This window comes from Carettochelys insculpta, chromosome 3, assembly GCF_033958435.1.
Source record: "Carettochelys insculpta isolate YL-2023 chromosome 3, ASM3395843v1, whole genome shotgun sequence".
Lineage (NCBI taxonomy): Eukaryota > Metazoa > Chordata > Testudines > Carettochelyidae > Carettochelys > Carettochelys insculpta.
Genome location: NC_134139.1, coordinates 83369032 through 83382700, shown reverse-complemented (window position 1 = coordinate 83382700; position 13669 = coordinate 83369032). Strand labels below are relative to the sequence as shown.

Sequence of the window (13669 nt, the reverse complement as noted above, 5' to 3'; positions counted from 1 at the left end):
CCCATTTGACTCTGCTAGTAATCAGCTGATAGGAAGGCAGGGATTTTGATGTTTGCAGGGTCCTTTTGAAAAGGACCCCCATGTAGATGAGCCATGCGTGAGCGAAACACAGCACTTTCGAAGTGCCGCAGCACACAGCATGCTAATGAGGTGCTGAATATTCATTTCAGTACCTCATTAGTATTCTCCCATTTGGCCATTAGCATGGCCATTTCGAAGTTTTGGCCAAGTGTAGATGTAGCCTATGTGATTCATTTGGAAATTCATTGTGGGGAGCCTTTGGGTGAGCCAGAAATGATCGCGAAGCGGCAATGAGCCCGATAAAACTTTGTTTGATCCCATTATGGTAATACAGTATAGCTGTGGATAATGTGCTCTTTCTTCTCTTCCATTGTTGAATGAGGCTTTGGGAAAAAGACTATCAAGGTAATTGATTGATTTTAGATGATAGTCTAAGGCCCTATTGGATAGGAAATTAGAATGTAGTCAGAGTATGACTTTGTCCATTTGAAAGAGCCAAGATGAGCTGTTGGCTACCACAAAGATCCGCTTGATGGTAAGGAAGTGCATAGAGCTCTCTGTTGTGGGTTCAAAAGGAGGATCAAAAGGTGGTGGATTCTCCATCCTGGGAGGTTTTTAAGTCCCAGCTTGACAAGGTCCTGGCTGGGATGACTTAGTTGGGGTTGATCCTTCTTGAAGCAGGGGGCTAGACTAGATGACTTCCTGAGGTCCCTTCCAGCCCTAGGATTCTATGATCCATAAGCTTCAGAAGTCTCAAAATAAGGTCTAATGAGGGAGCCAGGTCCTTAAATGGAGGGCTAACACAAAAAAATGTCAGTATCTCTGCATGTGAAGCTTTAGTGTGACTGTACTGGAGTGCGACCAACTGACACTGCTGCCAAGTGGACTTTGAGAGAATTAAATGGTAGTTGGGGCATGTTTCAAGAACAGCAAAGTTCAGAATCTTCAGTGTTGCTGCCTCAACTGGGTCTAAACCACACAGACAGTCTTTTCCATTTTGAAGCAAAAGTCTTCTTGCTGGAGGATTTTCTGCTTTGTATAAGAACTTTGAGAACTCGTAGGGAGCAATCTCAATATTGCTCAAACAGCCAGCAACCCAGCCAGTCATATGTATCAACTGTAGGTCTGGCTGTTGATCTTGATTCCATAATATGTCCAAGCAGGCTGGGAGATGGAACCCTCTGTAGCAGGTCTGACAGCCAATTTGACCAGTAAGGGAGTATCAGGATGTCTGTAGCTGTTTTCCTCCTGATCTTGGACATTATCCTGGAGAATTGGTGACAAAGCATGTTTGAGTCTTCCAGATCACTGCAAAACAAAGGCATCTAGTAATAATCCCAGGGTCATATTTTTTGGAAGAAAAATTCATGCACTTGACATGGTCTCCTGTTATGAACCAGTCTATTTTGTGGTCCCACAGTGGTAGAATGTAAGGTCTATGATAAACTCCTTCTGGGAGCTCTTGCAGCTGGTCACTGCGTAACTACTTAAGAAGTACGCCAGGCCATTGCTGGCCCCTGGGAGGTGTAGACTGAATGGGATTATCCTGTTGTGATGACATTACTTCCATAGACTAATGGTTTCTTGTCAGAAGATCAAGCATCTCTGTTTGTTTACATAGTGCATCACCAACATGCTGTGTTGCAGGATTTGCACTGAGCAGGCAGGAAGGTATGAAGGCCAGTATGTAGTCTCAGAGCTCTTGGAAATTCATGCGCTATTGCAGGTCACCCTAAGACCAGGCCCAGGCATCTCCTGGTATTTCCACTGGCTGCTCCAGCCCAGGGAAGCATCTGTGACAAGTATCCCCCCAGGAAAGGGACAGAATCGGAGCTGAGGTGCCAGCATCAGTTTCTTTCTTGGCAACATTTTTTCTGCACTAGTCTTCGATAGAAGTGCTGGACAATGCTGGGCTGTCCACTCTCAGGATCTCAGATAAGACTCTTACAAATTGTTCCAGAACTTGGAATTTGAGCTCCATGTCCTCCTAAGCAGAAATGGCACCTACTATGTCCATCTGTTAAGGGGATTAGGCTACAGGAGGACTGATCAGCTTTGAAGCCTAGAGGTTTAGGTTGGCCAGGCATGAAGGTGTAGATAGTGAAATCTAGCTGCTGATACTCAGAGAAAATGGGTCTATATGATCATAAAACAGTCAAATACAAAGGTGATCAAAGAGGTTCTGAAGAAATTCATAAGGTTTAGCCCAAGCTAACAGTGAGTTAGAAGGTGCCAGGTTCCATCTCACTGCAAGAAGTTATAAGAGGAAACTCAGAGACAATTTTTTAAGATAAACGTCTGTTGGGGCTGCACATGTACTATGTGCCTCATGCTTCCTTGCAAAGGCATAAAAGGTGAAGCAGCTGGAATTGAGTACCAGGCACGTGAAGCACACCAACGCCTACAGCAGCTCCACTCTGACATATATTTGAAAAATGTGAATATTTATACATTAGTAAAGCACTAAAAAGTTACGCAGCAGCCCAAGGACACACATCAAGAGGGGACTTCCATTTTCCACACAAGATTATTATTAGAAATTTCAGAAATCACAGATCAGCCAGATGGTGACATAACTTGGGGTGGGGGGAGGGGGTGCAAACATCTTGCTAACAACTATCTGTCAGAATGCTAATGCTGGGATTGCAACATGTGGGATCAAATACTCTATGTAGTAGATCCCACCATAAACACCACCTCAAGTGACGCAAAAGCTAGGGATGAAAGCAAGAGGCAAAAATACCTCTCCTGCACCATTTGCTTTTTATACATCTTAGAACAAGTTATTTGCTTAATTTAGCTTTGCTCTCCTACTCCTATTCCCCATTAAAAAAAATCTAAGCAGCATAAAAGGTTGCAGGAAAGAACAGCACTCTGCTTTTCAAGAGTTTCTCAGTATTTACATATTATGTGTCTCACTCACAAAAAGGCAAGTAATTAATTAGCTGCCAAAACCCACCCTGGGTACTGATGCCAGCCAACTGTATATTTAATGAGGATGAATTAGTTATTTCTTTTCCTGTGACAGAACTTACAGAAGTTGGAGATCAACCATTCTTTCCCCTGAAGCCTTTTCTTTATAGCCACCTAAAAGCTCTCGAGCAATATACTCGCACCAAACAGAAGAGAGAAAGCAGAGCAAACACAGAAGATTTGTGTGAGGCAACTGGTGGGCTGTGTCTACACTAGCTCCCAACTTCAAAGGGAGCATGATAAGTAGGGTGCCAGTAGATTAGTAATAAAGTGCTGCGGTGCATATGCATCACTTCATTAAGCTAATTCTCCCCCGCGGCAACTTCGAAGCGGCAAACTTTGAAGTGCTGGCTTACGCGTAGCCGCAGCTAACCCGGTGGTACATCAAAGTGCCCGGGCTGCTTCGAAGATCCTTTACTCCTCAAAAGTTTGCCACTTTGAAATTGCACCACAGCACTTCATTAGTAATCTCCCGACACCCTACTTACCATGCTCCCTTAGAAGTTGGGAGCTAGTGTAGACACAATCGTGGAGAAGGATACCTTATGGCTAATGAATATTGTAAATATACAGTTAAATCTTACTTCCCTTATATCTAAAGAGGAGAAACTATTTTAGAGTAAAATTGCTTTTGTTTTTTAATATATCAACATGGGAAATTACACCAGCAGAGCTATAACAAAATATATTACTTTTCCCTTGTATTCAAACTAAATTCAGAGTATGTCCCGAGGTTTGATTAGCACTTTTTTCCCCACTTTTGTAGAGTACACAGTGCATTTTACTAAAAGGTTTATGGCCTTCTGGATGCTCTAAGTAATAGTGCAACCTCTATGGGGTCAATTAAGTTATCATTTCACAAATGGGGAAAAATCACATATATTGGGAAAACAATGTCAACTGTTTTTAGCAACATTGTCAGATGAAATTTTGGGATCACAAGGCCCAAAATTGCTCTGTTGTTGTTACCTCGCTTTCTTAGATTTCACCTCTGAGATTGCACATTGAGGTTTCACTGAATAGTGGGAATTAGGTAATAACAGTGGTATTCAAGATGTTTAAAATAGAAAAGGGGAATCACTAGGGGATGACAATATGGAAGAAAAATAAATTTGTGGGAGGTGTGAGCTGGTAAAAGAATATAAGGCAGAAGAGAACAGAGAAAAATGGGAGAGTACCAAAGGAAACATCTTGTTGCAAACATTTATTTCCTTGCACTTATCCACCAAGACCAGAGCAAGGCACTAGAGAGCTGGAAGGAACTTACAATATTTTTACAGATGGAAGTAACATTTTAAACTAACAACCATATTAAATAGTAACAGAGAGGAAGCCGTGCTAGTCTATACACTATCAAAACAAAAAGCAGTCAAGGAGCACTTTAAAGACTAGCAAAACAGTTTATTAGGTGAGCTTTCGTGGGACAGACCCACTTCTTCAGACCATAAGCCAAGAACAGAACACCACTGGTCATCACTTACACCCCCAACTCAGACCACTGCAACGAATTATTAAAGACCTACAACCTATCCTTAATCAGGATGCCACACTCCAGAAGACCCTGGGCGACATGCCTGTTCTCTCCTACAGACAACCTCCCAACCTCATGAGGATCCTCACTAACAGCCACAGTCTGTACCCCAGGAATACCAGTCCTGGAACCTTTCCCTGCAACAAAGCCTGCTGCCAGCTTTGTCCACGTATCTTCTCTGGAAATACCATCACTGGACCTAATGAGGTTACTGACAGAATCACAGGCACTTTCTCATGCTCCTCTACTAACATCATATATGCCTTCAGCTGTGTCTACACGTGCACGTTACTTCGAAGTAGCGGCACTAACTTTGAAATAGCGCCCGTCACGGCTACACGTGTTGGGCGCTATTTCGATGTTAACATCGATGTTAGGCAGCGAGACATCGAAGTCGATAACCCCATGAGGAGATGGCAATAGTGCCCTACTTCGATGTTCAATGTCGAAGTAGGGAACGTGTAGTCGTTGCGCGTCCCGCAACATCGAAATTGCGGGGTCCTCCATGGTGGCCATCAGCTGAGGGGTTGAGAGACAGTCTCTCTCCAGCCCCTCCAGGGATCTATGGTCACCGTGTGCAGCAGCCCTTAGCCCAGGGCTTCTGGCTGCTGCTGCTGTAGCTGGGGGTCCGTGCTGTATGCACAGGGTCTGCAACCAGTTGTCGGCTCTGTGGATCTTGTGCTGTTTAGTGCAACTGTGTCTGGGAGGGGCCCTTTAAGGGAGCAGCTTGCTGTTGAGTCCGCCCTGTGACCCTGTCAGCAGCTGTGCCTGGCACCCTTATTTCGATGTGTGCTACTTTGGCGTGTAGACGTTCCCTCGCAGCGCCTATTTCAATGTGGTGCTGCGCAACGTCGATGTTGAACATAGACGTTGCCAGCCCTGGAGGACGTGTAGACGTTATTCATCGAAATAGGCTACTTCGAAGTAGGCTTCACGTGTAGACGTAGCTTTCATGTGCCAACAATGCCCAGATGCTTTGTATATTGGACAAACTTCTAACTCCCTTAGACAAAGGGTCAATGGGCACAAAACAGACATCAAAACACTCCAGATCCACAAACCAGTTAACATTTTAATGGAATGGGGCATTCTGTCAATGACCTAAAGGTATGTGTGTTACTGAAGAAGAATTATCGCACCATTCTGGAAAGGGAAACAGCCGAGCTGGCTTTTATATTCAAATTCAGCACATTAACACATGGTTTAAATTGTGATGGGAACTTTCTGAGTCACTATAGGGGCTCGTCTGCATACTTGGCTCAATCTAATTCTTGACCTTCCCCCCCACCCCTCCACTCTCTGATTTGCTCACCTTGATTATCTTTTTCTGATTTGTCTTCCTTGCTTACTGTTTTTCGTTCTCTGTGCCTTAAATATTGAGTCTGTTCTGGTCTGGCTATGGTCTGAAGAAGTGGGTCTGTCCCACGAAAGCTCACCTAATAAACTATTTTGCTAGTCTTTAAAGTGCTACTTGACTGCTTTTTGTTTTGATAATCATATTACTTTGATATCCTCAATTTGCTGTGGTTGTATTTGCTTTTCACTAAAAATGTCTAGGGAACAAATTTTCAAAGGAACCACCTCCTAAACATGATTGGCAACCCTAAGGATAGGACTACACAGCAAAGTTTTTTTGAAATAAGAGTCATTATAAAAAAGGCAAATGTAGTGCCCATCTTTAAAAAAGGAAAGGAGGACAATCCAGGTAACTATAGACCAGTCAGCCTTACGTCAGTCCCTGGGAAAATAATGGAGGGGATTTTCAAGGTTTTTTGGAGCACTTGGAAGAGGGGCAAGTGATCAAAAGTAGTCAACATGGATTCACCAAGGGCAAGTTGTGCCTGACCAATCCGATTAGCTTCTATGATGCGGTAACAGGCTCTGTGGACATGGGGAAGTCAGTGGATGTGATATACCTTGACTTCAGCAAAGCTTTTGATAGTCTTCCACAACATTCTTCCCCGTAAGTTAAGGAAGTATGGATTGACTACCTGGACTATAAGATGGATAGAAAGCTGGCTTGATGGCTGGGCCCAACAGATAGTGGTCAATGGCTCAATATCACATGGCAGTCAGTTTCAAGTGGAGTGCCCCAAGGCTTGGTTCTAAGGCCGGTGTTGTTCAACGTTTATATTAATGCCCTGGATGAGGGACAGGATTGCACCCTCAGAAAGTTTGTGGATGACACTAAGCTAGGGGGAGAGGTAGATACGTTGGAGGATTTATCCAGAGTGACCTGGATAAATTGGAGGATTGGGCCAAAAGAAATCCGATGAGATTCAACAAGGAGAAGTGTGGAGTCCTGCACTTGGGACAGAAGAATCCCAAACATTGTTTTAGGCTGGTGACTGACTGGTTAAGAAGCAGTACAGTGGAAAGGGACGTAGGGGTTATGGTGGATGAAAGGCTGGATATGAGTAAACAGTGTGCCCTTGAAGACAAGAAGGCTAACAGCAGATTAGGGTGCATTAGGAGGAGCACTGTGAGCAGATCTAGAGAAGTTGTCGTTCCTCTGTACTCAGCACTGGTGAGGCCACATGTGGAATATTGTGTCCAGTTTTGGGCCCCCCCACTATAAAAAGGATGTGGATGTGCTGGAGCAGGTTCAGTGGAGGGCAACAAAACTGATTAAGGGGCTGGAACTCTTGACCTATGAGGAGAGGCTGAAGGATCTGGACTTATTTAGTTTGCAAAAGAGAAGATTGAGGGGTGATTTAATAGCAGCCTTCAACTTCCTGAAGGGGTGCTATAAAGAGGATTGAGAAAAAAAACTGTTCTCAGTGGTGATAGATGGCAGAACAAGGAGTAATGGTCTGAAGTTAAAGAGGGAGAGGAGTGGTTTAGATATTAGGAAAAACTACTTCACCAGGAGAGTAGTGAAGCACTGGAATGTGTTGCCTAGAGAGGTGGTGGAATCTTTATCTCTGGAGGTTTTTAAGTCCCAGCTTGACAAAGTCCTGGATGGGTTGATTTAGTTGGGATTGTTCCTGCCTGAAGCAGGGGGCTGGACTCAATGACCTGCTGGGGTCCCTTCCAGCCCTATGAGTCTATGAAAATAAGTATCCTAGCATCTATACAACACAAACACTATTTCAAAATAATTTCCAAATAATGTTGGCTTATTTCAAAATTGATAAACCTATTTCTATGAGGAATAGCATCTATTTCAAAAGAAGTGCTGTTAAGACAGGGAATAGATCCTATTTCAAAATAAGCCATAACGCATCCAATGGCTCTATCACAAAATAGGCTCTATGCAGTAGGTGCTGTATTTCAAAATAGCTAAGTACTATTTCAAAATGCATTTTTGTGGGTAGCAGTGTTACTTCAAAATAACATATTTCAGAATAGTTCTTTCAGAAGAGCTTAGTTTGAAATTAGACTGCTGTGTAGACATACCTTAAGTGTCCTACATCACTTTCACAAAATACTGAGTTTCCTAATGGATGGATTTACATAAATTAATCGAGAACACACTTTACGTACATCCTTTCAAACATAACTGGGTGCAATAGAAAAAAAAAGAGGAAAACAAAATCTTTGTGACAAAGCAGACAATTCATTTTAGGATCCTAAACAGGAGAAGCCCTTTGTTCAAAACGCTCCTGCTAAAATAAATGAGATGGCACAGAAATTTAATCAGAGCAGCTTTTCAAGAATTCTTCCTCTCTTCCTCCCCCTCCAAAGATATGGAGCAGAAATATAGAGTTCATTAAAAAAATACCTGACTGGGTTCTCATTTTCCTGGATTACTATCCACAGGTGTTCTCTCATGCAATTCATACAGGTTAGTGATTTACTTTCTTTTCACTGAACAAATAAATCATGAATTAATCTCATGCTTTGGAGTCTAATTCTATGCTTGATTTCCTGGCTTCTCTCTCTAGTAATGCTAGTGTTTTGCTGCAGAAAACAACTGAATATAAATGTACACATAACAAAGGATAACTACTGGTTAAAATACATTGAGGGAAATTATCACCATCATATTGTATAGAAATCAAATGAGCAACCATACCTAATCTGTTGGACGGGTTCCTTTTGAAAAGGGCTCGCAGCAAACTTTGAGCTTCTGTGCTCAAAAACTGAGGCATTCCTAGCTTGGCTCTGAAAGAACAGAACATTTGAAAAGAAAAATACATTTTTCAAAAAAAATTCACATCCACACTTGCATTCATAACTAAAATTAATTTGGTCATGCAGACACCCAGACACATGTCCCCAAAGATGTTATACCAAGACAGATTAGACAGCTCACAAATGGAGGGGCCAGTCCTGTACCCAACGAGGTTAAAAGAAGTTTTATCACTGATGTCACTGGGAGCAGCTCCTGACTGAAAGCCGATAACACCATTTTATAGTTGATGTTATTCAAGGGATGCTAATTTAAAGAGGTCATTTTCAACTATAGGTTGAACCTCTCATCTGGGATTCTCTGGTCTGGCAACATCCATGGTCCAGCAGAACTACAGAAGTTTCTGGACCAGGGAGCTCCAGGCACAGAGATTTCTTGGGGCTAGGGGCTCAGCCAGTTTGTTAGATAGCCACATGGGGGGAGTCCCAGTAGCTGCCACTGCCCTGGGTGAGGAGCAGCTGGAGCAAGTTGTCCTGCTGGCTGGAGTGGTGGCCCAGAGTGGCCTGACCTCTCCTGGTCCAGCAAACTCCCTCACATGGGAAAATTCAGGTCCCAAGGGTGCCAGGCCAGAAGGTCCAACCTGTATAATCTCTTCTTCAGTTTTACCTTGCTGGACTGAATGCGTCAGGGTTGTTCTCAATCCAAAAGCAAGCTCTTTGGAAAGATTGACCCAAAAAATGGCCTAGATATTTTCATGAATGAAGGAAGTGATAAGAAAATACACATTTTGCACAATTAAAACATATAGTTGTTTTTTAATAGCTCTGGTCTTCAGTGGTACATGGCAGAAATACACAATGTGGCAGCGACTATGGTTTTGATCTTGCCAACACTTACGCACATGCTCAGCATCAAATCAATGACGAGCTTGCAGAGGAAAGGACTCAAATCAGAAATGATAAAGTGCAGGACTGCCTGCACAGCTTTAACCCTGCACCCTCTCATATATGCATTCTCATACAGCCTTACTATAGGCCCACATATTTTCTTCCCCTGCCAGGCCTCTCTCAATGTAATGCTCATAGACCAGTAATACACTTCCTGTTCATTTACTCTGAATGAGTTGCCTAGGTGATATAGGCATGCACTAACTCTGACATTAGTAGGGGTTGCAAATCTAACTCCCCGCACAGCCCTGAAATTCTCAGCTTCTACATATATTTCTTCTAGTTCTATGTATGTTATGCCACTAAATGTACTTAGGGCCAATGGCCCACCCAAGGAACAGAACTAAGAAGTATTCAGTAGATACACCAAACAGATATTACTACTTACTTGAGAATTAGTGCCATTGTCTCCTTTCTGTCTTTTCCCTGGAATGGTAATGATCCTGTCAGCATCTCAAACTGCAGGGCAACAATAAAAATAGTACATTAAATAAACACATATAGCATTCATGGAAGATTCCATCTGACAGTGCACGGCACTAATATTTTCCACTACCTCGTTTTTTATTAATTATGAATTATAAAGTACCTATTTGTGTTTGAAAACATACCGTTTATGCCAAAAATCATCTAAAAAACCTATAGCTATAAGTAGAGAGATATTATGACAAGTACATTTCTACTGTGTAGGACATCAGAGACTAACACAGTATTTCAGTTCAAAGGCGGCCTAAGGAACTGGTTTATCATCAGCAGTGTGGAGAATCGTGCTAGAAGAGATGCACAAAAGTCTTGCTTTCAGAGGTTTACGTGAACTTATTCTCCACCTATGTTGATGCAGCTGGGTTCATTCCCCCAAGATTTTTGCCTTCATATTCAGGTTTAAATGAACCCAGAAGCGGTCATCAATTTTTGCCTGGCTTCCATCCGAAAGCATCAATCATCCAACATTCCTCTGAAATGCAGTGACACTTTCAGCATTCCACATTTGTAACAAAACTCACACCAGGCACGCTCCCTGGCCTGGTTTGAGATGAATTCTGAGTGTCACACCACGCTAGTCACTGCACTGTTTGCATGCACAAGTAGTAGCTGATTTCCCCACGGTAAGCAATGTTGGGAGTTGTGTACAGGAAATAGGCATCAGGGACATAATTCAGCTCTGACACAAATGAGGACAGCTTCCCTTCCCCTGAGGTCAACAGGCCTTCTATTTGCTTATGTCAGGGCTGAATTAGGTATTGGGGCTTTTATTTGTAAATAAATCCACACAGTTTAATATTCATGGTTATAACTTAGCACATATTTATAAGGGCCAGCTTCCAACACCCTTCTGTTGAGTTGCACCTTACCAAAGGAGTAGCTCCTTTAATTTCAGCAGGGCTATTTGTGCATTAAGGTACTATTCAATGTTAATAAGGATAGCAGAATCTGACCCTTAATGGGACTCTCCCTTTTACAAGTTAAATAGATCAATAATTCCTGTAAGTACTTAATAATAATACTTAGCTCTCACAAAGCACTTTATAAAAGTGGGCAAACATCACCCCAGCTTGTCAGCTGGGGAGACTGAGGCAGGCAATGGCAGAATGATTTGTCCACGGAAACAAAATAGGTTTGTCTCAGAGCCTTTAGCAGAACCCAAGCTTCTTGGCTTTCAGTCCAGAGGCCAAAGTGCTAGATCATGCTTCCTCCTGTTGGCCTTTCTTTAACTTACACCATTTTTAATTACCTGGGGAAGTGGGTTCTTCCTATGAAAGCTCATGGCCTCATAAATTTGTTAGGCTCTAAAGTGCTACAGGGCAGCTCGTTGTTTTTTGCAGTTACAGACTAACATAGTTACCCCTCTGAGCCATTTTAGCTTACGTAACTAGTAAAAATTAGTTTAGGGGTGCGTCTACACTAGGAACAATCTTCGAAGTTAGGCACTACATCGAAGTAGCCAGCAGAGACTCTACACGCATTTCCCCTTACTATGACATTAACTTCAAAGTAGGGAGCCCAACTTCAAAGTCCTTACTCCATTCCTGAGAATGGAGTAGTGCTCTACTTTGAAGTTAAACTTCGAAGTAGGGTGTGTATGGATGCTCTACTCTGAAGTTGCTTACCTTGAAGTTGTACTTCAAAGTAATTTTTGTAGTGTAGACACAACCTAGAAGTAATCAGGATATTGCCAATATCTGTTCTGCTTTAGTTAACACAAAAGATGATTAAATGCTAAACGTAGTTTAGGGTCACTGAGAGGTAGCCATGTTAGTCTGAATCTTCACAAAACAAAAAAGCAGTCCTTTAGCCCTTTAAAGACTAACAAATCACCTATTACTCTTATATCCCAGTGGAGTAGCTGTATCAGTCCATTTCAGGAAAAAACAAAACAAAAAAAAACCCAAAGAGTCCAGTGGCGCTCTAAAGACTAACAAATTTATTCGGGTGCTAGTGCATCAGCTTTCATGATATATAACTCACTTCCTCAGATGCTGAAATAAAAACACAGATACTGAGATGAGAGCGTGACATGAGTGCTAATAAAATCAGAGCGGATATGGTTCATCTTCAACAGGGCAGAGAAGGTGGAAGAACCTGAATTGGAAATGACCTATTGTAATGTGATTACCACTTCAGGTGTCTGTTTACTCCTTGTTTCAGTGTCAAATTTTCATATGAATTCCAGCTCAACAGTTTCTGGTTGCAGCCTGCTTTTGAATTTTCTTTTTTTCTTGCCTGAGAATGGTAACTTGTAAATCAGAAACTGGAAGATTCAAGTGCTCCCCCACTTCTTCTTGAATGTTGCCATTCTTAATCTCCAATTTGTGTCCATTTATTCTTTTTTGTAGCGACAGTCTGGTTTGTCCAGTGTGAAGGGCAGAGGGGCATTGTTGGCATATATTACATTTCAGCCATTTAACAGACACAAAAGGGAAAACTAATAAAAGCCCTAAGGAATGAGTGTCCTGCGTTTTAAAAGATGATGCCGTTCTAAAAATCCGTATAAAAATCTGAATGATTAAAAAACAAACAAACAAACCACACACACAGGAAATTCAAATAACTTGCAATTTTTTTCCTCCCTGAAATTTAGAAAAATAAATGCTGAGCTGCACTGACTTCATGAAGAAATACCATTGCACAGAGTTGGGCCAGTAGAAGGGAGGGCATAATTTGAACCTCTAAATCAAATTTCAAGAGGTCAGGCAGGAATGTTTCTTGCTAAATACAATATGTTTTTTTCTTTAAGAGATATGTGCACATGGCAGGTAAGAAAACTTCCTATGATACAGAGAGATGAAACAGAAATATTCAGTTAAAACTCCAATGAGATCAGTGCATTTCTTAAAATTTGAAGCTCATTGTGAAGTGCTATTGTAATACATTCACTTTCAGTGATATCTGAAAATTTGATCTTCAAAGTTGAAATTGCAGTTTTTTATCAAATAAACATTTTTACTTTTATACATATTTAATTAAATAAATGCTAACTGGCCTTGTCTTCTCCCCTCATCAACCCATTTTAAACTCTCAACAGGGGTCGGGGCTATTTGAACATTTATTGCTTGAAATTAAAGTCTTCCATTCTAAATAGTTAGTTATATCAGGTCACATTTAAAGGTCACAATTTTATCATGCACATTGGTACATTATGCATATTAAATCTTTAGTTCAGTTGTGGTTTCCCCAGCACTAAGTTATCAAGGTATCCAATGCAAATTTTAAGAAAGCCTAATTTCACCTCTGAGACCCACTGCATAATGTATTTTGCAGTGTCTACCCAGCAATAATTCATGAAGCCATCACCTGAAGAACTAGATTGACAAGTCAGAGGAGGCTAATTTCACGTAAAATGTCCAAAAATGTGTACATTTCTATTCCAAAACAGTTTCTTCTCCTCAGTAGCTGTGCTAACACCCTAAATGGGAGAGGTGAGAAAGAATAACACATCTTCATAAAAAAAATACAAAAATAAAAAAATGGTTTTCTTTCTTTTATCTTTTTACCCACTAACATTCTGGTCGTGGAATTGGACTCTCTAGCAAGGAAGCTGCATTTTGCAGTTCTCAAGACCATTCATCACTTCCCTGGCCAATACATTTGTATCCCAAAATAGCAACTATAGTGTATCCATAG

The 13669-nt window shown here is 41.6% G+C and overlaps 1 protein-coding gene across 3 annotated transcripts in view; it reads right to left on the bottom strand.

The window, feature by feature from the left end:
- Window positions 1-13669, bottom strand: part of RPS6KA2 (ribosomal protein S6 kinase A2) — a 473151-nt gene that overhangs the window by 72788 nt on the left and 386694 nt on the right. For all 3 annotated transcript variants that reach the window (XM_074990258.1, XM_074990256.1, XM_074990257.1), the window contains 2 exons: window positions 9936-10006; window positions 8544-8632 (listed from right to left, as the gene is read on the bottom strand). In XM_074990258.1, coding sequence (XP_074846359.1) covers window positions 8544-8632; window positions 9936-10006 — 160 coding nt within the window. The remainder of the gene's footprint in view (window positions 1-8543; window positions 8633-9935; window positions 10007-13669) is intronic.